This window comes from Balaenoptera borealis (assembly GCF_965194805.1).
Source record: "Balaenoptera borealis genome assembly, chromosome: 12".
Classification (NCBI taxonomy): Eukaryota; Metazoa; Chordata; class Mammalia; order Artiodactyla; family Balaenopteridae; genus Balaenoptera; species Balaenoptera borealis.
The window spans coordinates 15,580,242-15,607,095 of NC_138869.1; the positions used below are offsets into that span (position 1 = coordinate 15,580,242).

A 26,854-nucleotide genomic window follows, 5' to 3' on the forward strand; every position below is an offset into this window, starting at 1 on the left:
TTTCATCTGTAAAAGAGGACATCCATCACCCTCATTCTGGGACTCGTGTCTTTTTCTCCCCCTTCTTTGTGTTATTTTTTTCTCCTTGCCTTCTCCTACTCTAATCACTCTGGTCTCTCTACCCTTCTCTCTTTCTTTTTTTTTTTCTAATTTGGTTGGACCACGTGGCTTGCGGGATCTTAGTTCCCCGACCAGGGATCGAACCCGGGCCCCCTGCAGTTGAAGCACGGAGCCCTAACCACTGGAGCGCCAGGGAAATACTGTACCTTCTCTCTTTTAAAACCTTTCAAAAAGTCATCTCTGTGGTGAAACCCCATCTATTTCTCCTCACCCCCAAAGTTCTCTCTTCCTGGCTCCCCACTTTGGGTAGTTTTCTTCATGCAACACCATGAGAGATGTGGAAGAGCTTCACAGACCACAGACAGCTAAATCCACATAGAAGAAGGAATGCTTCTCCTCGGCAGTCACATAACCAGTTTGGCTGATAATTTCTTAAAACAGTATCTGTTTTGTCTCTCCTGTTAGACTCTTACTATTCAGCGTATGATTCACGAACCAGCAGCTTTGGCATCCCCTGGAAGCTTGTTGGAAATGCAGAATCTCAAGTTCTGCCAGTGCCTGCTGAATCAGAATCTGAATTCTAACCAGCTCTCGAGATGACTCATATGTACATTAAATTATGAGAAGCACGGAATTAGACTTAAGGGCCTCCGTGGTACAGACGGTACAGCATCCTCAGACAGCCCCTCAGAACTGGGTGCTCAAGAACTAGGGCCACGTGAGTACTGGCCTGCCGGCGTGCACCGCCAGGGATCAGCCCTCACCTGGGCTTCCTCTGCATAAAAAGCCTTAAAATCACATCTGCATAAAAAAACACAGAAGGGCTCATTTAGGATAACTTATACCTGGGCAGAGTGCTCAAGTCCTTGGCAACAGGAGGGAGATCAGTGAATTGTGTATTCTTTCTTCCCGGCTCAGGGTCCCCTCTCCTCAGTGAGCTGGTGTAAATCACAGACTCCCTGAACTTCACAGCCCATGCCTCGTCGCTTTACCATACGCCCCTGAACGTTTCAGTGAAGTTCAGAACCACAGGGATGAAAGGACAGCTGGCCCGGGACCCCCAGAGCACACGCCTGGTGCCTCTACAAAGCCCTGCCTGAGAAGAGCGCTCTGCAAACCTGCGGCAGCTTCCCCCTTCCCGGGCCACGGCGGTCACGCTCCCCGTCAGCCAGAAGATTCATCTGGGACTCAGATTCCTCCCTCACGTGATCCCTTCCTGATGATTAGCAAATTGTCTCCCAGAAAGGCTAGGCTGAGGCCAGACAGACCAACCAGGCTGAACTACACCGAGTGATCATTTAAAAAATATACCGCTTAGAGACCAGGTCTTATATAAGGAGAAAAAACAGAAAAGGATCCGTCATCAAGAAAAGAGGCCACGTACATAGAGATGGGAAGGCGGGCTACAGGGTGAGATCTAGGTTAGAAGCCCAGCCCCGGTTCGGGCGGCCGTGTGCTCATCTCTCTGAGCTGCAGTGCTTCCTCCTTTAACCTGGAGATGACACCACCTGTCTGGGGCTTCTGAAGATTACCTGCAAAGACTCACGAAGAAGTTCCAGAGCCTAGCGCCCGGTCCGTGGTAAGGGATCCGTAGACGCCGGCTGTTATCTTCCCCACTGGCTCCCAGCACCATGCTCCGAGCGGAGGCCAGGCCAGCAGGCCGGAGCGCGACCCGCCTCCAGGAGCTCTCCCCGCTCACCTTGATCATTTCCGCCACGTAGCTCTCGGGCCCCGTGTACTCCGTGGAGTCCTTGACTTTCACCAGGACGATGAAGCACAGGTAGTGCCACATGTTGTGCTCCTCCTTGATGTGCTCTTCAAAGGTGACGGTCTTGTTGTCAAACTTGTCTCTTTCCAAGCCTAAAAAGAGACAGAAAGCCCCGAGTGAGCAGCCGTGGCGCAGAAAAACCCACGAGAGAACTGCCCATAGAGAGGCGGCTGTGGTTTCACTCCCGTCTTTCTAAAGGGTTGGGTTCTGTTGGCCTTATAAATGCATTCACTTCTGCATCATAGCAGGAAAACACACAGGCTGCGGGTCAGATGGACTTGGGCTTGGGTTCCACCTCTGCCACTGACCAGTCACTGTTTGGTCTCCACGTGCCTTAGCTGCCTCCTCAGGGGATGGGAAGACAACCATCTAGGTTCCAGGAGTGTGTGTGGGTTAAATGAGTGTGGGTGTGACAGGCCCGTGCACACAGGCAACCAGTGAATGTGAAGTCCCTTCTCCCAGGTAAATGTCAAAAGGGAGACACGTTAAAAGGTTTGTGAGGAGACAGTGTAAGGACAAAAAGAACTAGACATACAGTTTAAACGCCAGCTGGTAAGTTTATATTTTGTAGAGGTATAGGTGAGCAATTCTGAAAATAGCTTCTGTGTATTCTTAGATTGAGGAAATAAATAAATACATGGTGATACTGGGAGTCAGATATCTAACTGTCAAAGAAGGGAGCACAAAGATGGAAAGGGAGAGAGAGAAAATAAACTCTGATTGTTGAATTGGAATTAGAGGTATGGGTGTGAACTCATCCTTTTTCATGTGTTTATAAAATAGATAGAGAACTGTGTGGATACATGTGTCCTCTAGATCTGTGCCCTAATTAGCCCTGGGAGCAGTGACACACCAAGAGGAATGAGCGCACCCAGTCACCAGATCTTGGCTTCTAAATACCAGTCTCCACTAAACAGAACCAGAGCTCTTTGGAGAAATGGCTGATACCAGGGCTGGGTCAGGGAAGATACAAGGTGAGCTTGCATCTAGACTATCTCATGGTGCTAAAAAAGTAAGAAAGTCCATAATAAATGATGGTGACATGGCAAAAACACAGAAGCCAGCTTTGAAGGGGCTCTCAAAATCTGGGGCAATCTGAGCATCAGAATAAATTGTGACAGTAAAGGATTACATAACCCACTGAATTAACTAAAAATACACAAATCCATTGTGTTACAAATACAAAAGTACAAATATACACAGGGAAAACAGAAAGTTATTTCTTAAAGTAAAAAGCCAATTAACAAATGTAGAAAGAACAAGAAAGTAAGAAAATCATCATTTGGCAAACATCACAATCACAGACTCAGGAAAAAACTGGATGCAGAAACTGGTGAGTTAACATTTAATTTGAGAAATAATGGGATATTTATGTTGCCTCAAAGTATCTCCTCATAAAATGGTTCTCAATTACAAAGAGCAGAAAAGTAACTTCAGTGGAGAAACAGGGCAATTACCAGCTTAACCAAGGGATCAGAGTTAATACAACCAGTTATAAGATGAACTGGCATCATGTACCTCCTGATATGATGCACTGAGGAGAATACAGCATTTCTTTGATGTTCCTATAAAAAAATGCATCATCTCAATCTTACCATGAGGAAACATCAGAAAATCCTAAACCAAGGGACATTCTACAAGACAACTAACTTTTATATTCTTCAAAAATGTCAATGGACTGAATTCAACACATGACCTGGGACTATCATTTGCTATAAAGGACATTATTGGGATAAAGTGTGAACTTTGACTAGGATCTGTAGATTAAGTAAGAGTATTACATCCTTGTTAATTTCCCAATTTTGATAATTATATTGCATATATATGAGAAGGGTCCTGTCTTTAGGAAATATATAGTATTGAAATAGGGATAAAGGGGCATTGTGCCAGCCACTCTCAAACTGTTCAGAAAAATAGTGTGTGTGTGAATAAAGAAAATGCAGGAAAACTTTAACATGTGAGGAACTGGAGTAAAGAGTATACAGAAATTCTTTGTACTATTCTTATGACTTCTGTAACTGGAATTCTGTCAAAATGAAAAGTTTTAAATGGTTTTAAGGGGGCAAAAAGCTAAGATCTTAAGTTTTGAAATGGAAAAATGATCATTCTTTGCGTAGACACACCAGTAGGAAATTTATGTATTTAGTAACTACATTATGAACAATCCTGAAATGACTACTCAGCTCCCAGATTCCTACATGATTAATCTGCATTTACATGTATTTCCTTGTAGTTATACTGAAAATGATATCTTTGGTACCCCATGCACCTCCCTTATGTAGCAGTTTACTACTTATCATTAAGTGCCTACACAGTGCACGTGCTATGCTAGGCATGTTTCATAAACTAGCTCTCCTAAGTCCCAAGATAAGGCAGAGAAGTACATATTATTGTACCCATTTTAACAGATGAGCAATAAAGGTTGAGAGAAGTGAAGTGACTATACCATGGTTACACAGCTAAGTGGCAGAGGTTTAATCAGAAACCAGGCCTGACTCCCAAGCCCAAGCTCTGAACATTTGCACTATATGCTCTTAGAGGACTCTACTTCCACTTAAAACCTGTTACCGTCTGCAGTAAAGACATCCACAGGCTGGAGGTGGAGGAAAGATCTCCATTCTAGTTACTTAGAATGGGAACAAGAGATGCTCTGGCAGCCCAACAACCATGAGACCCTGAGACACATACATTTCAAATGATGTACCATGATGTTTCTGCTAGCCCAAACTTCATTTCTTAAAACCAACTGGCAAGTGCTGCACTAAGTCCATGGGCACTCCAGATACTCTCCAGAAGAACGGATCAGAGGCCCGCTCAGTGCCAAGGGCAGGGACTCTGGAGAACAGCAGCGGCCCTTCCCACGGAGAGTCTGGGCAACCCCCAGCCCCGCGGCAAAAGCCAGGCTGCACCACTCACCGCAGATAAAGCACGTGGTCTTTAAGATCTCCTCTTTCTTCTGCTTTTCACTCCTCAGATCGGCAAAGGTGTCAATGATGACCCCGAAAATCAGATTAAGGACAATGATGATGACCATGAAGAAGAACAAGAGGTCATAGATCACTCGGGCAGCAAAGAGGGGCTCCTGGAAAAGAGGCGCCTCCGTCAGCGGATTACCCCCTCTCCCCAGCACTTGGGTGGGTCTGCAGGGCTCGGGGCGGAAGGAGGGGACTTGATGCATCCAAGTCAGATGTCCCAGCCCTCCTGGCCCACCCCAACCCCCAGCAGCGCCGTGTGCTTCGTTCGGCACGTTACATTGGGCGTCAAAGTGTACAAGCCACAAATGCGGCTCTTTTCACACCCGCTGTGTATATTGTGAGTTCTCCAAGTGTCACGTGGCACGTGCCCGAGAGCAGCCTCCTGGGATCTAAGGGGTTTACAAATGTGTTCATGCAGGCCGGACCTGGCCCCCGAAGGAAGGGATGGCTTAAATACACGGAGAGGAGAGCAGAAGCTGCCCCCTTCCGCGCCGGGGCTTCCTCCCAGGGCTGCAACTCGAGGGTGACCGGAGAGGAAAGCGGCCCTAGGCAGCTGGTCCCGCACGCATGTCGACTCATCACCGCTCCCAGCTCTGCCTCTGTGTCTTCGGTTTACGCTGGAGCCCACTGCGTTGTGCTCTCCCCACCCACCCTGCCCCCCTGCTCTTCCTTCCCCTGGGGCGCAGCTACCTCTTTGGACGGCTTCCTGAGCACATCTCCCACTCCGCCCCCGCTCCGCAGCCCGTGACTCAGCACCGTGACGATGCACATCAGGAGCGTCTCGCACGTGTGCTCTTTATCCTGCTCCGTCTCCTCTGCAGGGACCCGCTCTGCGAACACGCCAAGTCGTGAGAGATGCGAAACGTGAGGGAAAAGAGATACCGGGATATGGAGATCAGGATTCCTGAATGCCACCTCACCAGCTGACAGACAGGAGCCAGAAAGAATAAAAGAAAGGAATCGAGCATCCAAAGCTTTCTTTTTCATCACTGTTTTCATCACTAAACCTTGCTAATTTCTCAAGCCCAGAATTGCCCTTCCCTCTATTAAATCTAAAATATTCCCTATCGTTTTCAGATTTTAAACTACAGTGTCAGCTCTGACCAGGCGCTTGACCTTAGGTAAGTCGCTCAGTACTGAGTGATAAGCATCTCTTCTCTCAGCTCAGGGCCCGGGTGCCTCACTGGGGATGTTGTAGGGCTACATCCAGCAACATTTTTACAGTTGGTCCTCTGAAGAAATCGCTTTAAACTGGAAACTGTCCATTCTTACTGGTTTTTGGAGGAAGAACTTGCTGACTGCCCTGTTCTTTTCTCCAGCTGCAGTGAGAATGGTCTTGCTAAAACACCTATCTCATCATATCACTCCCCTTTCAACAACCTGGATCATCCTTTAAGGAAGCTTTGACCCCCTGAGCCTGACATGTAAGACCCTTCATGATCTGGCCCTTTGTTGACCTCTCTGGCTTCACTTCTTCCTGCTCTATGATCGTTATCTCCCTAAACATGCTGTATTCTACGTCCAAGCCTTTAGGCATGCTGTTCCCTCCAACAGGAATACCGACCCCTCCTCCTTCGCCCAAGATTCTACTGTTTTCATTTAGCTGTCATCTCCTGGGTGATACTCTTACTCCAGTATTAGGCTGGGTGCCTATCTTCTATATTCCATCCTTATTCTCAGCACTCAGCACCCTCTCTAGTAATCACCTCTTGGCCCACCTCCCTCCCCCCCCCGCCCCGACCCTGCCACTATAGTATTATATCTTAGAGTACAACACAGTCCCTGGCAAAGAGTGGGCACTCAGTAAATACTGGCTGAATCCATGAAGCAGCTATTTTCTTCCCATATAGCCTTCTTTCCCCCGCTTCATCCCCCTCCTCTCTCCCAGCCCTTCCTCTTTGCTACTGGCCTTACTTCTGAGCAGTGAGTCTGCTTTCATCTGCTTCCAATGTCATGTGCACCATCTAAGCCTCTGGGGGGAGCCTGGCACTAACATGGTAACGCTGCGAGGTCCTACCTTCTTTGGGTGCCGGAGAGGAGCAGTTCTCCCCAGTCTCCACCCTACACACGTCAGAGTACAGGAACTCGCTTGCCAAACTCTCACTGGCTTCTGGAGAGAGAAGGAAATTTTATGATGAACAATCTGGCAACATATGGTTAAAATGTTTGAAGTCCCCAATTCACGGCTGATTAAACAATTCTTTACATAAATAACACCCGACAAGCCTGCATATAAATTCAAAGCAGAGATGCAATTTACACTTTCATTTGGTGATCTGTATGGGAAAAAAGCCAGAAATGTCAATTCCTGTAAGCTTACTAGAAATATCGCACTTAAATAGCACCTCTCCAACTTTAAAGACAAACAGCTGAAACTCTTCGACAAATACTACTGAACATACAGACTCCAGCAAGATTTATACCAAGTCTGCATGAGAAGCAGGAGTGGAAATCTGAGGTCCAGATCAGTTTAGTTCAGCACCCTAAGATGGTTGGCAGTGAATGTCATTTTTAGTGTCAACTTGGAGGCTGGAGTTACATGCCAAGAATGCAGCTTTTGGGAGGGAGAAAAAGGCTGCCTGGCTTAGTTACAATCCTAGTTTGTTCCTTGGACTCAGGGCGCCTGGCTACCAGATGAAAAACCAGTAATATTTCACTGACTAGTGTCAAGTATTTTAATTGAGGGAAAAGGCACTTGGGTATCACTCAAGAATATGTATCTCTCTCTCAAAAGAGGAAATCTCTTCTGTTTTTTCTATAAATTAAAATCATATAAGCTCACTGTAAAACTTGCACACTGTTTAAAAAAAAAAAAAAGCCCCAGGGACAGCCACTGATTGCGGTTTGGGGGTATATTCTTCCATATTTTATAAGACATATGAGCTTTTTAATTAAAAATAAAAATCTACACAGATCCTATTGTAGTTATTCTTCTGCAATTTCCTACCATATCTTGGGTACTTTTCCATGAAGGTTTATAAAGACGTACCATATCTGCAGGGTTCACCACACCATGCATGAACCACACTCTAATGAAACACTCCCTTACGTTGAGATTGCTTCCAATTTCACACTGCAATGAACATACTTCCGTACACATCTGTTTCTACATTTTTTTTTTAAAGGATAAATTCCTAGAAGTAGATTTACCAAGCCAGAGGGATGCATACTCCTATGCTTTCAATATACATGGTCAAACTGTTTCATGAAAATGTTGTACTAGTTTAAAATAGGACTTTAGTAAATAAGTTCAACGTAGCATCTGGACACTCACACTTAGCACTGACACATCATACCGCCCTTTGAATGAAGTGAAAACTAAGCCCTGTATTCAGTTCACACTCTGAGTGTTAGGGAGATACCTACACTGCCAAAGTCATCATTTTTAGTTCAGTTGTAATCAGGAAATACTCTTTTAACATTAAAAAAGCTCAGAAGATCCCAAACCCACCTGGAAGAGCGGTTTCATTGGGCAGCCTATCTACTTCCAAGATGAAGTCATCCTTGAAGAAAAGGTAGCCCACTATTGAGAACAGGTAAACCAGGATCAAAGCCAGGACCGCCGTCAAGATGATGGACCGTCCGTTGCGAGTGACGCTTTTAATGACATTAAGCAGAGTCTCTTCTCTGTACACTAAGTCAAAAAGCTTTAAAAACAAACGAAAGGACGACAATGGGACAATTTTAAGAAGCCTCTATATTAGATGGATATCCATATCCCCTAATGACAACTTGATTTATAAAGAATTTACCCTTCCGGAAACTCAAAAGCATTATACTCTTAACGTGTTACGCTTGCCTGTCTTAACAGTGAAAACCGAGATGGTAAAAATAAGGAAAAACAAATATAGACAAGGAGGGTGGGAAACAAGAGCAATTTCAGGTTGTTTACGTGCAGCTTAGAGGTCTTGGGAATAGAGAAAATACAGGCTGTACCAGTGAGCTGCAGAGGACAAGGGGGACGAAAGGGATGAGGGTCCTGGTATTCATTTAGGGATTATCCACTGAGCTTCTATTAAGGGCCAGCCACTCTGGACATGGGACTGGCTGACCTGCAATGGGCCAGGCCAGGGAGCAGGGACTCTGGAGTGGACAGAGGTTCAAACCTCAGCTCAACCGCTTGCTGCCACCAGGACCAGGCACTACCCCCTTCCTCTCGGAGCCTCAGTTTCATCATTTGCAAACTGGAGGAGAGAGACTTATTGTAAAGAATAAATAGACAATGTATATAGAGTGCTTAGCAGACAGTCATACTTCTGTGCTGAGTAAGTCCACAGTCGATGGTAATTATCATTAAATTCCTGACGAAGAGGCTGGGCCAAGGTCACACAGATAGTACACAGCAGGGACGCTGGCGGTGGTAGCACGCCAGGAAGCCTAAACCCTTCCTATGGCCCTGGTTGGGGCAGAGACGCCCTGCGGTTCACAGCGGGTTCACCATCTTGGTGCGCCCTCTGTCCAAGGGGCCTGCACTTTGCAAGAACTTGGCTTCATGAGAAAGGGAGGCTCCCTGGAGGTACTTAGAGGTATGGGAGACCAGCAGCTGGTTTTCTAAGAACTACAATCTCAGATATTTGGCTGGAGGGATGGCGGAGAGCCATGAGAGAAGAGATGCACGGCGTTGTTCTGGACCTGGGGGGGCTGGCTTTAATATGGCCTCTGCGTGGACATCTGATCCTGTCCTGAAGGTCCTGCTTCCACCGTGGCTTTGGGGAATGACTGTGCACAGCCAAGTGAGTCAGGGGACAAGGGTGTGAATCCTGACTCTGCTTTTAATTTGTTGCAAGCTGTTGATCGGGCCATGAGACCTCTCTGGACCTCAGTTTCTGCATTTGTAAAATCAGTGGACTGAACTAGCTCATCTCCGAGTCCCTTCCAATTTAGAATTTTACGTCTGAGTTCATTTTCTGCTCAGTTAGCCCCTCTGCCTCCATAAGGCCAGTCTGTGTCCTGAGACCAGTGTGAAGGGCACCGGGTAAAGGAGGACACTTAAAAGGAAGCAAGGAAGAGGCGTTTATTCGATATAAGAGTACAAAGGCTAATGTTGCTGTTAAGGTTGGTTAAATATTTTCCAGCAACCCACCATGAAGCAGCAAGTAAGAGCAACTTCAGACAACAAATGACACTTGTTTTCTGGGGCTAAGAACTGTAGAGATTATATAGCCCCCAAATCACTGAAATGACAAGTAACTTTTTCCTTTTCATTTACCTATAATTTCTGATGTTAAAACAAGGGACATATATCACTTGATAATAAGGAAAAACTTTCTTCTAATTAGAAAATTAGACAAGTTCAATGGAGAAAACTTTGAAAACACAAAAAAGCACAGAAAAAAACAAAAATCACTAATAACTCCAATATCTATAGACATTTACTCAACAAATTCTTTCTTTCTGACCTTACTACATAACTGAAAAAAGTGTAACGTACGCATACATGTTTTTACTAAAATATTATACCATAAGCTGGCATATAGTCCGCTTGCTTGGTAAAAAGAATCATGAACATTTTCATGTCAAAAAGATCACCTAGTTAAAGTACCTGCCTGGATGATAGCCTGATTGACAAACTCAGAATCTCTGTGAGGGTGTGATCAAAATAGATATTTTTTTCAAATCTAAGTAAATAACTATCATCACAGCTCTGGTTAAAAATAAGCAGTGGTCTGATTTTCTGGACAATACCTTTTCTCTCTTCCTTCTGGTACTTTCACTCATTTTAGACTAGAGATTATTCGAATATGGTCCTGAGGTATTTATAGTCTCTTGAATTTGGGCAATATAGCTGCCACCTGTGTCTATATTTAATAAAAAGAACAATTAGATCTATTTGGATTTCTGAGAGCTTTTTCATTTTATGTCCATGGATCTTTGTTAAGGAAAGTTTTACTTCATTATGTTTTTAAGCTTTGTTTCTGTTATAATTTTTTCTGAGGAAAAAAATAATAAACCTTATGTCAGTTTCAAAAAAAAAAAAAAAAAAGATCACCTAGTATTCCAGTATATGGAAAAAACCACAGTCTACTCAACCAATGTCTTTTCCTTTTTTAAATAGTCAAGATGTTTTCAATTATATATCATTAAAAGTAATGCTGTGATGAACACCTCTGCATGTGCCTGTATATATACCTGTCCAGTTATTTCTTTTTGGCAAGTTTCCAGAAATGGAGCTGTTGGGTCAAATATTATAACTCACGATATCACTCCACTGCTTTCCGGAAAGGCTGTACCAATTTATCCTTAGCACTGTTAGAGAACGAGGCCCGTTTTAGCGCACTCTCACTAGAAGTGGGCATGATCATGCTTCTGAACCTTTCCCAACATTACAGGTACAACACGGGATCACGCTCGTGTGTTAACCAGTACGTCACTGTTTGACGTTAGAACACGTCCACGTTTACTCTGAATTTCTCCTTTTCTTACCTGCCTGCTAACGAACTTTGCACACTTTCATCTTGGGATGTTAATAGTTTGCTAAGGACACAACTTGAAGGCAGGCTTGGGACCGGGTTCAGCCAGTCTCGGGGTGAACTTCAGTTAGGCCACAGTCGCCCACTCTGCCTTTCCGCCCTGCTGGTGTAGAGCTTTCACGTGACGTGTGGGTTTTCCCTGCTACAGGTCTCTCTCTAATTCCCTCCTGTCACAGGCTGTCCTCATTTGTGGAATAATGTGAACGGTTTCAGTATTTTGTCTGTGGTTCCCAACAGACACGTTAAATACTGCTTTTGACACCAAAAGGAACACGTCACTTGAAGTCACAGAAAGTCAAGACCCAGATGGCTTAGAAACCCCGCAGAAGCACCTATGCGAAGCGTCCAACCCCGGTCTCACTGGACCCTGGTCAGTCTTTCTCAAAGTGCACTGAGCCGAGGTAACATCACCCGGAGCTCTGAGCTCCTCTGATCCTTCTGTGACGGGTGAGGGACGGCAAGGCATGCAGACTGCAATGCGAAATACCGGTTTCACCGGAGCAGGGGCTTTTTCACAGGCTCAAAGGAAAGGCAGCTCAGGGCCGTGCTTAAGCACTTAGACCCGGGAGTCAACAGAGCTGCGTCGCTATTGTGGTCTCTGCCCCTGACTTGCGGTGCGACTCTGGGCAGGTGACCCGCCTCACCAGGCTCCACCTCGCCAGTGGTAATTTGCAGAGTTCGTCCGCCTCAAAGGCGGTCGTGAGAGGGGACAGAAAGAGCACACAGGGAACAGTCAGTAAGTGACAGTAACTGTTCTTTTCTACACTGTGAGGCCCGTGAGGGCTGGGACGACACTGCCTCGTCTCACCATGACACCCACCGCGTCTAGTTCTGGCACCGGCTGGCACTGCCAATGACCAAAAGAAGAGGATTTGATGAACAGAAAAGGAAACAGAGCCAACGGGATGTAGATGGTCGGAAAAGTCATTCTCTGCCAAGGCGAGATGGCACTGTCTAAAGGGGACTCCCCTACCTCGTGGGAGAGACCCCCTCAGCAGGGGTGGGAGAGACCCCGACTCAACTCTGCCTCCCTACTGAGAGAGGACAGGAATTTGTCAGGTTCCGGACTCGGGCCTCCCAGACTCACAAACAGGAACCCCACCCAGGGGTGTTACTGCATGAGACAAAAAGGCTTAGAAATATACACAGAGCTCTAAAGATCTCTGATAGAGAGCGACCAAAATAGGGCACGTAATGGCCATCACAAGTGTATCCAGAGACCTCTTTGCCTAAAACCTCAAAGTACGGCCAGACCTATTTTAAAATGAGGGAAACGAATCCATATGCATATCCCTCAGCCTGCCGACATCCACCACTAATGGAAGGAGCTAATCCTGGAGGCCTAGATGCTGCATTCTTTATGGTGTTTGGGTGGGAGAGGGGAGAGGGGAGACGGGATGACAGAGACGGTAATAACAGCTGGCCATCGCTCAGCATTTCTGTGGCGGTGCTGTTCTCAGACCCTGACACGCGAAGTAGCAGAAAATCCCTATGATGGCCCTGCCAGGAAATGGACTGTTCTCCCCATTTCGTAGATGGGGAAACTGAGGCACAGCGCAGTTAAGTCACCAGCCCGGAGACCACATGGACGGCAACTCCTGGAAGTGTCTTCCTTGCCCTGCTTTTTGCAAGTAAATCCCTCCTCGTTTCTTTTTTTTGGCTGCACCTCGCGGTTTGCGGGATCTTAGTTCCCCAACCAGGGATCGGACCTGCACCCTTGGCAATGAAAGTGCAGAGTCCTATCCACTGGACTGCCAGGGTGTTCCCAAGTCCCTTGTCTTAAGTCAACACTTAGGCCTTGATCATTTTTTAATCATCAGAAACATTCTAATACTTCTTCTATTCCCTTTATGGACGGTTTTGCTCGCACAAAGGTCAATTTTACGCTTCCTGTCATTTGACATAGGTACAATGAAGTGGTTTTTTATCTACAACTCTACAGGTCAAGATTCCCTGTAATGACAGGAGAATAAGCAGATAGAGGTCTGTCATTTAAAAACCTGCTCAGGAGGAAAATAATGGAAAATCAAGACATTTAAGCACTCGGCTCAGACTGGAACACAACTTCTGCTGAAAAGGCCTCCTGGATCAATAAATCTATCAAGCTCACTGTCGTGGGTCTTGGGTCTTTGAAAATAGCTCCTGCTCTTGTTGGCACTACATGTTTTCACTGGACAATGGATCCCATGAGAACTGTCAGAAGGTGACAGTCGCAAAAACATTCTTCTTGTAAGTGCTGGCTGAGGCCAAGAAATAAGACAAACAAAGGTGCACATAGAGGCAACACCTCCTGATCTAGATGGTGGGCATCATCTGTCATCGTGATCACGCAGTGTGATCGGGCACCTCCTGGGCTCCTGAGAGCTGACCTGCTCCCTGGGTACCTTTCCTCTCCAGATGCCCCAAACGCTGCGTACAGCGCGGGCTAGGACCTCGTTAGCCCAGGCACACCAGTCACCATGAAAAGGAGGGGTCTGTGAGGGGAGGAAGGACAGAGGATGCTCTCCTAGCTGCCCACGTGTAACATCTTTCAACACCAGCAACTCACCAGCAAACTGTAGAAGAATTCATGGACGAAGAGCCCCATGGCGCAGATCAGCAGATACAGCAAATGATAAAGGAACTCAACATCCAGAACCATGGCTCGGTAGCCTCTGGTGAATGTTCCACAGTTGCCCACAAAGCTCATCAGAAAGATGATTTTATTGCAGACCTGACAACAATGACAGCAACAGTCAGATAAGCACGGACCATGGCGAACTCGAGACTCTTCACAAGAGCCGAGGGCAGTTTGCCCCCAAGCGTCTCTCGGCGCCTGTGCCCAAACAAAAGCTTCCTTTTGCACCCAGGGCCCATCGAAGGCGCTGAGAACTGTTCTGCGGATCAAAGTCATTTCATTACTTTGCTTTTCAGGCATATTGCAAGTTAATGTGACAGTCAAATAACTTCATGTGCAACACTAATCAAGTGGCATTTGTAAGTGACAAAAACAAAATTAACACATACTGAAATTATGATTTTCAAGATGAGATATGAATCATTTCTAACATCCTTACATGAGTTAGTCAAACACAGAAGTCACCTCAATCCACGAACCCTGTGATCAGCATGATTAAAAGTGTTTTCTAACTTTCTGTTACGTTCTAGGCATTAGAGGGTTGCAATTTAATGAGAAGCAGCCACTTCTTGTCACCCATTGCTCCTAATTTTACAGGGAAAATGAGAATTCTCTTGGGGTGGGCAGGGGAAAGTAAGTGACTTCAGGATGAGTTCTATTCCCCTGCCCCCCCTTTCTGGGAATAACTTCTTTTTTTTTTTTTTGGTGATGAAAGTTAAATTTATTGTGGTATTCATTTTGTAATTCATATACATATCAAATCAAAATGTTGTACACCTAAAACTAATACAATATTATATGTCAATTACATCTCAATAAAAAGTTAAAAAACAATATATGAAAAGTATGTAACCTTATTAATAAGCAAAGAAATGTGATTTTCCTGATTTCTTCTTTTTCATAAACTCATATTTGAAATAGTCATATATACATGGTAAAATAGCATTTCTTCCCAATAGCATAGAAGAGTATAAAGAATAAAGGTAAGTCTCCCTCCCAACCTATACTATCAGATCCCCCCCACTCTCCAAGAAGACTACTCTTATCCCCCAGAAGGAGCCACACTGGGACCTCGTAAAGTACCAACGTTTGGCCCTTCTTGGGTTGGGAATAACTTCTATTTTTCCTCTGGCATCCATCCCTTCCCATGTATAGGTCCTTGAGGTCTGGGTGGGGCTCCATCCTGGCCAGTCAGAATTATGGCAATCCCCTGGCAACAACTGGTTCAGGGATAAGCACGTGACCAAATGGAGTCAATGACACCCACTGAAATCTTTCCTGGGACTGCAGCGTAAGACAACTTTGTTCTTTACCCCTGACCTCGGACCTACCTGACAGTAAGTGAGCTCTGAGGCTGCTGGCATCCATCCTGCATTACCATGGAGCCCAAGGGTACCACCAGCGCAGAACCAAAAGAGAGGAACTGAGCCCTGACGCTACTGTCTAGCCTCCTGAATTCAGCTACACCTGAAGCCAGGCGCTAGATTCTCAGGCACATTTTCTCCTTTGCTTATATTAGCGTGGATTAGGTTTTCTGACCCCTGCAACTGAAGGCTGACCTACTGTATAACAGAGTTCCACTTCTGAGAGAAACCCCATGCCTGAAGTCTGCCTATAGCAACATGCTGCTAGAAAAACCTGAATCAGGAGAAAGGTGGAGAGAATGCGCTTCGGCTGCACTTGGTAAAACCATCTCCTGCTACCCGAGCTAGCTTGGCCACAGGTGCTGGGGAAACGGTGCCAGTTAATCTGGTGGGTCAGTGCAAGCGAGCTTCTCGGCAATCAGATAAGGGGGGAAGCCAACACCCACGGAGAAGGTTCGGCTTTCTCAGACAGGCTAACCTTTCAACCCACCAGGTCTTTTTCTTCTAATATTCTAACCTTTGCCAGTGTAGGATCTTTTTTAGGGGGAGAAAGCATCATTCATTCCGAAAGAACTGTGTTGCTGGGGTTTCAGAGAGGAAGAAAAAAAAAAAAAAAAGGTCACGCTCTGGTCGACATTCCAGGACCTCACACAAGCCCAGGCACCTGCGGTATTCACAACAGAGCAATCCACTTCACCTGAGTCCACTCTGCCCTTTAACTTCTGCCCCCATCTTCTCTGTCGCTTCACCAGCAACTGTCTCCTATTCATGGTCTTCGTCTGCTGTCCCCACTTCCTACGGACCCCACTTTGGTTAGTGTCAGATGTGGCTTTTGGTCCCAGCTCTCTACTGCAGCGGCTCTCCCCACGTCCCCAGCGATTCTCCAGGGCACACACAGCCGTCTTGCCCTGTCCACTCCTAGCACCCAACCCCAGCTCCTGCAGCACCCTTCTCACCACCCTCCCTGCACGTGGCTGCCAGGATACCACCCTGGGCTGCTTCCCCAGCTCTCAGATCTCCAACATTCCTTCGCGGTGTTGCCCACAGCTGCTATTTCTTCTCCCATTGCTCCATGTGAACGTTTCTCTTTTTTTATCCCCTCTAAATAATTGTTTACTGTTTCAGCTTTTTCCCCCCCAGCTAATGGTATTATGAATGGTCATTAATTATCCAAATGGAGTCTTCCCCCCAACTGATTTACGTTAAAGAGAAAACTATGGAATGACCAAAGGCCAGAGAAACAAAAGAATTAACTCGCAGAAGACAACCTCTGAAATACTGAGTGTTTTTTCCTTTTTTTAATTTGTTTCTCCTGTATTTCTTTCTTGAAAAGCTTCCTCTCACTGCAGGTGAAGCCTGCATTTCCTGCTTCAATGCTGATGTGGCTCTGTCACTCTGGTCACGCATTTCCAAACATCAGGCCCAACATTAATAGCTTGTCTTGTTACCTCAAGCCCAGTGAGCCAACAATTTTGGTCTATTTTCACCCTGAAAACCAGGTCTTGCATGACTTCGTTTTAGCTGGAGGCATCATTCTTCTCCCAGCCTCCCGTGACTAAAAATTTGGAGTTATACTTGCCTCCTTCATCACCCAGTCAAGACAGTAATACCTTCTTTGCCTGGAGAAAAGGACCCAGACCAAGCCCTGCACTGCTTTCAGGCTTAAGGCTCAGACCCTACGCCCACCATGTGTCACTGTTCCCTCTGAAGCTCTGACATCTGTACCTTCCTTCTTCTCCGTTATGACCAAGACGCAGGCTTGTCACACGTAATCGAAAGCCCTGCTAGAGGCCCTAAGTGGTCCCCCACCCCCCGTGCTCAAATCCGTGTATATTCATGCCACTACCAAGGGAATTTTCTCAACCACTGAATTGCTCAAAAACCCTGAATCATTTCCCACTATTGGGAATAGAATTTCCCAACCTATATTCTATACAACAGTAATTCCAAGTGATACTTTACAGAAAATGTGGGCAAATAAGTTCGGGAAACACGAATACCCGGTGTCCCTTTCTTACAGATTCATAACCCGTATCAGCATGTTAAAGTCTCAGAAATGCTGCCGTGAAAAACCTTTCATGTTGCTTAACCCAGCATTTCGCACATTGATTTGACCAAGGAACGCTCTTTTCACCTAAGATTTATCAACTTGGAACACGCGGACCTGGAGGATGAAGGCCCAGTGCGTCTTCCTGAAATTCAGGGCCCAGGTTCCTTGCACAGGATCAGGCCCTACACGTCAGTACATGAGCCACAGAGGAGGCGAAACTCAACAGCTGGTCGTCTCCTGAGAAGGTCCGGGCTCCCCTCGCTGCTGTGGCCTATGGGGAAGACGCTCCTCTCAATCCCTGCTTCGTGGCCCCACTGTCTCCATTCTTTAAGACAAGACTTCAGCCCTGTCCTCCTTCTCTCCTAGCGCCCTTGCTGCCGCTGCCATCTGAACAGCCATTTGGGGACACTTATGATTGCCCTCAATTACTGGATTCACCTTTTTTGCAATATCACTTCCATTTTTGAACAGTGACCTTAGCTTCCTTATACACTCAGGGCAGAAACCTCTGGAAGGCAGTTTTAGATCCCCACATGTCCCAATTCCTTCCTTCCTTTTTTTTTTTTTTTAACCAGGAAACCTCTCCAAATTATGGCTTTATATCAGTTGTGTCCATTTCCTAGGAATTCCACAGATGGAGTTGGCACCTACCCGTCCACAGCGGTGAAATAGCATTTCCAAATGTCACTACTGACTTTGAGGTAACTCTCCTTGATTCTCTTCTTACCTCTCCACCAGCTCCATCTCTGTCAACAGTTCCTCTTGCTTCTCTGCGGTCCTCACCAGAAGTGGGTGCTGTGTTAACATTCGGTCATTTGACTTACTGGCTAAAATCTCTCGTCCTAGCACACCTTTGACCTGATTGGCAAAACTAGCCCAGACCTCAACTTCTCTCCCTTTGTCTGCCTAATTCTGAGAGGAATATTCCCTGAAAATGAGACTGTCGGTGCCCGGAGAGTACGTTAAGAGGTCCACCGTCCTGTGAGAAGGGGAAGAGGGGGACGGCCACCTGCAGCTCTCCTTTGCTTCTGCTATTTTAAGAGTTGACCCAGATAATATTTTTCTGCGCTGGAAGCACAGGCCAAGATTCTGGGGAGGATGGAAGGCATTCCTACTTGTATGTAAACAAAACTGTGGCGATGAAGGTATTCATACTTACGTTGAAAGCTCCCAGAAGAAACAATGTGGGTTGTAACCCGACCGAAAATATCAACCGGAGAATTGTGGAAGCGATTAAGGCCCGGATGCCGTGGGGCTTGGGGAGGGCGATGACAATGGCCAGAGATATGAGCATGGCTGTCCACAGCAGCCCTGACCAGTGTGGCTCCAGGGTTCCTGGAAGGACAAGGCAGGGCTCTCAGAGATCAGAGCTTTCACCGGGTACAGGTGACAGACCAAAACAGGTTTAACGTCATTTTCTTCAACCACCTCTCTGGCCTTGTATGTCCCAACCCTCACGTCCAGTTCTCTGCCCCAGACGTAACCCATCACATCCATGTTTTCTTACCTGCAAGCCTTCTACCGATACGTGTTCCTTCTACCTGGGAAATTCTCTCCCTTTCCCATTCATGTTAAGTCTTAGCTTAGATGTCACCTCTTCTAGGAAGTCTCCTCCACGCCCTTCCTCCTCACAAAACATGCCAGGTGCTCCTTCCTTCTCTGATTCTTGTACCCCTGGTCATCCCTATGGGACACTGTTCTCTAGCGGTCACTACCCCCACCCTAAACCCCATCCCTACCAGACTCCAAATTCCCCAAGGGAGGCACTGGGCACCCAGTAGGCACCCATCAAATGAGTTTGTTCCATAAGCAAAACTCATACATGTGTCACACTTCACTCTTAGGGGAGGTGAGCTGGAAGAATAAACTTCTAATTTCTATTAAAAGTATGCTAAGGAAAATTGCAGGTCCCCTGCCTGCATCAGATTTCTTCAAGGCAAGGAGGAAGGCAACTTCCTTATCATTAGCATCATCCTACAATTAGATTATCCTTGTAGTCAAAGAGCTTATACCAGTTTTTGTCATCTCTTGCTATTGCAAGTTCTATTTAGAGTGTCCCACGAGACGGCTTGGTTATATAACATGAGCCAACAGGGCTAAAAATAAGGTTCTGTAAAACACTCATTAAAAAAAAAAACACCCCTATTTCAAATGCTGTCACATTTTGAGTTTCCTTCAGATGTAAACAAGCAGCACTACATGATTAAGGCCACTTATATAAAGGAGTTTCAATTCTCCAGAACTGCTGGGATTGAAGCACCGCCCGGGAAAGAGGCGCCCTGGCAGGTTCCAGCTCTTCCACGAGCCTGCTGGCTGCCCTAGTTCATTTCGTCCACACCTGCTGAGACTCACTTTCTCTCTGAAAACTGTCCCCCTAACCCCAGCCACCTACCTCTTCCCTTTGGATATCCTTCAAAGGTAAACCTGATTAGGAATGGGCACCAAGAGGCAGAAGCGTCTCAGAAATTCAGGAAGAAGTGCATATTGGGGTCTAGGCATCCCTTGCTGTGCATTTAACAATTGTTAGATATTGTATTAAGCCATTTACGCTGATTATCATTTATTTAACCCTCTTGATCACCCTATGAGGTTGCTGTTATCATCTCCATTTTACTCCAGAGGAAACGGAATCTTGGGTTACGTTATCTTGCCTAAGGTGACACAGCATATACCAGGAGTATATACGCCCCCGGAGGAACGGTCCTTAACTATCATTAAAAAAAAAAAAAAAAAATCCATCCGTTTTAAGTGCACACTTTGATGACTTCTGGCAGTGTATACGGTCATATGACCTCATGCAACTGCCAACACAATCAAGATATAAACAACTTTATCACCCTAAGAGGTTTCCTTGTGCCCTGTGCAACTGACGCCTTCCCCCATCTCCAATGCCAGGCAAATATGGACCTGCTTTCTACCACTGTAGCTTTGCATTTTCCAGAATTTCATGGAATGGGAAAAATAATCATATTTGTAGGTAGTCTTTTTAATTCTTTCACTTAACAAAATTTTTAAGATCCATTCAGGTTATTGTGTATGTTAATAGTTTATTCTTTCTATTGCTGAGTAGTATTCCGTAATATGAACATACCACCATTGATTTATCCACTTAACAATTAATGGATATTTGGGTTGTTTCCAGTTTGGAGTTGCTACAAATAACGCTACTGGAAACGACCAAGTACAAATCTTGGGGTGGGTGTATGTTCTCACTTCTCTTGGACAAAAACATGGAAGTAGATTTTGGGATCCTAAGTACATGCTTAACTTTAGAAGACCTAACCATACTGTTTTCCAAACTGATGGTACCATTTTCCCTTCCCATCAGTAATATATGGGAGTTCCACTTGCTCCACATTGTCACCAATACTTGGTATGGCCAGTTTTTCTAATTTTAGCCATTCTAGTAGGTTTCTAGTAACATGTCATGGTGGTTTTCATTTGCATTTCTCTAATAACTACTGATGTTGAATATCTTTTTATGTGCTTCTTGGCCATTCATATGTCCTTTTTTGTGTGAAGTAACTGATCAAATCTTCTGCCCACTGTTTTAATTGGGTAATCTTTTTATTGTTGAGTTGTAAGAGATCTTTATACATTCTGGATATAAGCCTTTTGTCTGATGTATGATTTGTAAGTATTTTCTCCCAGCCTGTGGCTTGCCTTTCATTTTCTTAAGCGCTTGATTATCATCTTAAACTGCTCTTAAGAGCTCAGTGTAATAAATGTGACCAGTACAACACATGTGCTCAAATCCTGAAGGGGACAATATAAAAACCTGCTGTCTTCCCACTATAAAAACAGAGGTGAAAATTAATGCTAGATTCCAAAGAAACAATTATAGAAAGACTTCTTTGAGACAACTGGAGAAACATGAATATGGACAGGCTATGACATGATTTACTGTTGGTTTTGTTAGATATGATAATGGTATGGTGATTATACACATTTTAAAATATTCTTAGAAGTTAGGGATGCACAGTGAAATATCTATGGGCAAAACGACAAGATGTCTAGACTTCTTTAAAATCTTGCAGAAAATACAGTAGGAGTACAAATGAAACAAAACTGGCAAAATGTTGGTAATTGTTAAAGCTGGGCTTATGGGTATATGGCAGTTTACTATACTGTTCTTTCTACTTGTGTATATATTTGAAAATTTCAACAGTAAGAAAGTTTAAAAAGTAGTACTTTATGTGCTTTAATCATCATGCCATGTTTACAAATTCAGTATGGAATCTGAAGATGCCCAATTTTCATGCTTTTCAAAGACTCTGTGACTCATCAGTTCTGAAATAAAGGGGGAAAATGATACTTCTAAAAAGGAGCTTTTAAGGCCACCGTGTCCTTGGCAGCCACAAGCCCTGGAAGTCACAGAGCCACATCGGCACACATAGCAAGGTCATTACACACCTGCAAGAGGGACATTTTGGAAATCCTGGTTTCAGGATTCAACGAGCACAAATATTGCTCTCAAAGAAATACTTTCAGGTAACCAATCAGATTTTGTTTCTAGACAGGGCTAACACAACCCTCCTCTTGAAGATGGTCAACAGTGAGTATAGAAGATGCCCCCGACACATCTTCCAAAAGAAAAAAATAAATCCCTCTGAGTGAGTGGATGTGTTTGAGGTGATCTCAGTCACTGCATAATGGAAAGGGCTTCCTTAGGTTGCATCAACCTTGCTCTCTCCAAGGACATCTAATTACATTTTCTGTTGAGTCTATCTGCATGAAGTTCTAAAGCCAATGCTGCCAAAACAGAAAGCCTGGACTTCTACAGATCAGCCAGGGTTGATGCCACCTTGAGTGCCACCACTGTAAAGTTGGAAGGACCTTTAAGAAACATCGCATCCAGTAGTTCTTGAACTTAGATGGGCAAGAAACAGGATGCTCCAGAGATCCTGACTAGGTCAGCAACTATCTTCTCCTGACCTCTACAGGAATTTCCAAATCCACACCTAGGTTTCACAACTACTGGCTCAACTTAAGCACCTCTTAACAGAGAGGATAAGGAGAACTAATTGAAGTGGCTCGCCCAGAGTCACGTGGCAGGTGAGTGGCAGAGCCAGGCCTAGACACGAAATCTGGACTTTGTAAATCTAGCTGTTCCACTGGATGAGGCTTATCATTGAAGAGGAGAGAGGTGTCAATGAACCGTCCCCAGCACTGGCCTCAAAACTGCCACAAGTGACCAGTGAAGAAAATGGCCAAGATATATTAAAAAAATCAATTTTAAATATTTTTAAAGAAGTGGAGGGTAAAATGAAAACACATCCAAAGTAACAGCTGAAGAATCTGCTGTGATGTGCACAACAGCTCCCCAGAGGTGAAAAGAGGCCTGGGCTCTGTCCCTTCCACCTAAGCCCCTGGTTGACCACTTTGCACTCTTACCTCTGCTGACTGGCAGCCTGATGAAGGCAGACACCCCCCAGGGGGAACACCCTGCAGCCCTGTGAACCTGCCCAACTTTGCAGCCAAGGACACTTACGATTCCTGATATTGCATTTTAAAGGAAAATGCCCCTTGGGCTTGTGTTTAAGTACTGCTTTTGGGGGGAAAAAAATCACTTAAATGGAGCCTTCAACATAGCTTCAGGCCAAACAGAAAAGCTGACGCCTCAAATGAGTAAGTTAGACGCATCATAGAACATATGACCACTTTCAAATCTGACCTTAAATTTACTTCCATTACGTTTATGACATCTGCATTATTAAATCCAGAGCTGAGCCTGGAATTTACCTCTGCACTGTTTCTGTTTTTTTTTTTTTTTTTTTTTTTTTGGGTCTTACTTTTGGGCTCTTCATCCCATTATGTTTCACACAAGGTGGCTCCTGGCAGGTTGTGACATATATATGGGAGGTGATCTGCCAAAAAGCTCTGATGAGAAATTGAGCTGAAAAGTAGGCCTCCCAGGAGGCTGTAGCAGGTGTCAGAAAAGTAGGCCGTAGATGTTTAACAGAAGAGGAGCTTCCGCCAACCCCCAGAACCCCACAGGCGTAAATGTCTCCAGAGAGCTGTTAAGCAAACCAAGGAGCCCCAAACAGAAAAGTGCCCCTCCTGAACGGTTTGCCTTTTCTCAGCAAAATGTGCAGAATTGCATACAGATGAGTGGAAGGAGACAGTGGTGGGGGAAATCCATCAAGACCATGGACAGCACGTTTCATTATGTGAATAATGGCATGTAGCTCTTAAGAGACTAAACAGCCAAGGATGTGCAGTCTGCAGTCACCCAAGCCCTGCCTCACCCTACTTCTTGTCCAAAAAAAAAAAAAAAAATTCCAGAGATTTCTTACAAATTCTTTAGTCTGAAATCAATTTCACAAGTATGGCATGGGAAAAAAAGAATCTACTGGACTGAGCATCAAAATATCCACGTGCTAGGGTTAGCTCGGTCGCTAACTGGCTGTGTGACTTTGGCTAAATCTCTCAGCTTCTCTGACAAATAGTTTCCTAACATACAAAACAAGGAGGCTGACTGAGATGAACTCTTACAGTTTTAATACCGTATCCAGCTTCTTCTCTTTCTTTCCTGGTAAATAAATATGGACATACAATTTATATTATTTCAAGTTAGATTTAAAAATAAACCCGTGGTAAAAGCTACACTCTCATTTTGTCTGAAAATGGGTAACTGGGATCCCATAACTTGCACCAGTACTTCCAGGGATCACGTTTAAGATGCCAGTCACAGCCTTCCTGCTGCTTCTGGAATTTCCCTTGAAATTAAAGATATGGGTGGTACCTCCTCGGACTCCTTTAAATGGGTAGAAAAATGCCACAAGCAGATTCATCAGGACAGCCAGGTTGAATGAAATGCTGCTCCAGAAAGACATGTTGCGGGCACACCAGTACAGAACGGGCTGGGCTGTGGAAACAAGGACAGAGCCCCGTGAGGTTCAAGACTGCAAGCCAGAGCGCTCGGGATCCACACGGCCCTCCCGCTCCGCCCCGACAAGTCCACTTTTGTTCCCAGTTTTTACCACAACAGTAAAAACGATCGTTTGTTTTGAAGGTGACTCATAGGCTCAGAACAACACCAGATTGGGTTTGTTTCTGTTTGGAGTACTTACTGGAACAAAAGATGTATTGGGGGATAAGGAGGAGAAGAAGGGGGAAAAGTTGGAGCACCTAAAAACCCTGCAAGCCCCTGTCAACACCATCAGTTATGGAATCTTGGGGGTTATCCAGGGTTCATGCGCCGCGTCCTCAGTTCCCCCTGGGGCGCTGGGACTGGATGAGATGCCTAAGGAGACCCGAAAATTCAATGAGACTTTGAGAAGTGGGGGGCGCTGGCTCGGGGGTGGGGGACACACAGCATTCAGAGTTGGCCCAGCTGGGCCCCAGGCTAGGAACAACGTTACCTCTTCCACACTCTCCCATTGCTCGAAATTCTTCACCAACTCACTGGTGACTGAAAGCAAGATAATGATCCCTTTCCCAACACCAGGTCATCTGCCATTTTCCTGAAGTCTGGAGATCACTCTTGGGGGGGGGGGCAGAGGAACCAGGAGCGGGGGTTCTGCCTGGACGGTCAGAAGCGGGGCTCCTATTTCCAAAGGCTACGGTAGAGAAAGGATGCGGCACCAAAGCCCTCACAGAGGGCGAGAGACCCTTTAGGCAGTGCTGCCATCTCAATCCGTTGTTACCGACAGGTGATACCACACTGGCTGCATCTCGGCATTAGGAGAGCAAGCCGGTGACCACATTGTGTGCCCTGCTGCCTCCTTCTCCTCTGAACTCTTCAGTGGTGCCTTACGCTCAGGACGATGCTCAAAAACAGATATGGCAGGAATCATTTCCATCTCCACGCCACAGGCAAAGTTTCCAAAAGACAGTCTCATTCAACATGATGCTCCTCCGAAGAGAAGTGTGGAGTATGTGAAAATGGATCTCTAGAGTGTTATGTCTCTTTCCCAATGAAGTCATCATTTAACTTTAGGACAGCAGCCAGTGACAAATCCAGTGACTCTCCAACGATGCCTATAGCAGTAGCCAAGCCTTTGGAAACTTCTATCCAAAATAAAGTTATGGCAGAATTACACAGAGCCCTGGATAATTTAATAACTGCTCATCTCATGTTTGTACTTGGTAAGAGGCCATGTTTCCAAACTGTAGAGTTTTAGAGCTATAGGCATCATCTAGTTTAAAAGATCTCATTTTATAGATGAGGGAAACTGAGGCCCAGCAGAGGACGAAAGGCATGGAGATCTCATTCCCCAGCTCAGAGACCCGCTGGGCTCAGTGACAGGGACAAAGTTAAGCGGCTCACGTCACCATTCAATGGAGGAGCCGACCAGGAATCAGTCCCACCTATAGTTAATGAATGACTTTTTCATAAGTTAATTGCCAAAGCAAATTTAAGATGAGAAATCACCCGCTCTGTAGATAATGGCTATTGGTGTTTCTTCTGGGACTGAAGCCCATTTCTGATCTGAATATGAAAACTCCAGAGAGCACAGAAGAGACACATGGCAAGGATGGCAAAGGGCTGAAAACTGTTGAAGCTGAGTGATGGTTTCACGGGAATTGACAAAATCCGCCTCACATCAGTGTATGTGTAACAGGCTCTTGAGAAGTTAAAAGACAAAGGCAGGAGATGGCAGGGCTCAGTGATGGGTAAGCCAGAATTCTCTTCAGAGGAGCTCTCAATACTAAGTGTGAGAGTAGCTGCTGTATGATGGTCTTCAACTATGGCAGACAGTTCACAAATCTTACATTTATAAGGCTAACATTGTACTTAAATTGTGGTGTCACTCTGAATATGAACAAACATTCCGTCCTTCAAGTCAACTGGGTATCTACGCAGGTGCAAGAAGACAGGGTACCATGATCCCAGATGGGAAGGGCGATTTAAATAACTGCACCCGGGGCATCTCTTGGTAACCCTCTTCCCTAGTTTGTTTGTTTGTTTGTTTGTTTTTAAGGAACCGGGGCTTGCTTGAGGACTTGGACTCCACGTGCATATAGCAAGAGAATTTCCCACTCTACTCTGATGAGTGTCATAACCATGAGGGTAAACTCCACGTAATACCACATAACAAAGTGTCAGCATATGCAACTCTGCCTCAATTTCCTTTCACTACCTTCTAGTTTTCTTAGCCCAGAGTTTTCTCGTCACTGGGGCCAGGATCTTCAGGAGAAGATGTCAGAGAGGCACAGTGGACAGAGGATGTGAACGCACAGAATGGGTGTGTGTGTGTGTGTGTGTGTGTGTGTGTGTGTGTGTGTGTGTTTTGAGGAGAGCAGGGAAGAGGGTTTCAAGAGAGCACAGGACCTGAGTATCTTAATACTTGCAGAAGAAAAGATGAAGCAATCCGAGTCTCAGACAGACCTTACTGTGTACCTGAGCCCTAGCTACAGATTCTCCAAAGCACAAATGATTCTCTGTGATACTTTCAGGAAAAGGAAGAGGAGCTTCATGAATAAGCCAGAGAAATCTTTTCTGCAGATTTATTAGAAGAGAAGTAAGCTACATAGAGAGGAAAATATATTTCATTTTAATTGCACTTCTGAGTACATTTCTCCCCTTCCTAAATATGCAAATCAT

General features: G+C 45.3%; 1 protein-coding gene across 7 annotated transcripts in view; it reads right to left on the reverse strand.

Annotated features, from left to right (window-relative positions):
• ITPR1 (inositol 1,4,5-trisphosphate receptor type 1) overlaps window positions 1–26,854 on the reverse strand; it is a 319,227-nt gene that overhangs the window by 23,934 nt on the left and 268,439 nt on the right. For all 7 annotated transcript variants that reach the window (XM_082345342.1, XM_082345346.1, XM_082345344.1 and 4 more), the window contains 8 exons: window positions 24,050–24,172; window positions 18,464–18,639; window positions 13,822–13,986; window positions 8,255–8,450; window positions 6,821–6,913; window positions 5,494–5,633; window positions 4,745–4,910; window positions 1,760–1,920 (listed from right to left, as the gene is read on the reverse strand). In XM_082345342.1, coding sequence (XP_082201468.1) covers window positions 1,760–1,920; window positions 4,745–4,910; window positions 5,494–5,633; window positions 6,821–6,913; window positions 8,255–8,450; window positions 13,822–13,986; window positions 18,464–18,639; window positions 24,050–24,172 — 1,220 coding nt within the window. The remainder of the gene's footprint in view (window positions 1–1,759; window positions 1,921–4,744; window positions 4,911–5,493; window positions 5,634–6,820; window positions 6,914–8,254; window positions 8,451–13,821; window positions 13,987–18,463; window positions 18,640–24,049; window positions 24,173–26,854) is intronic.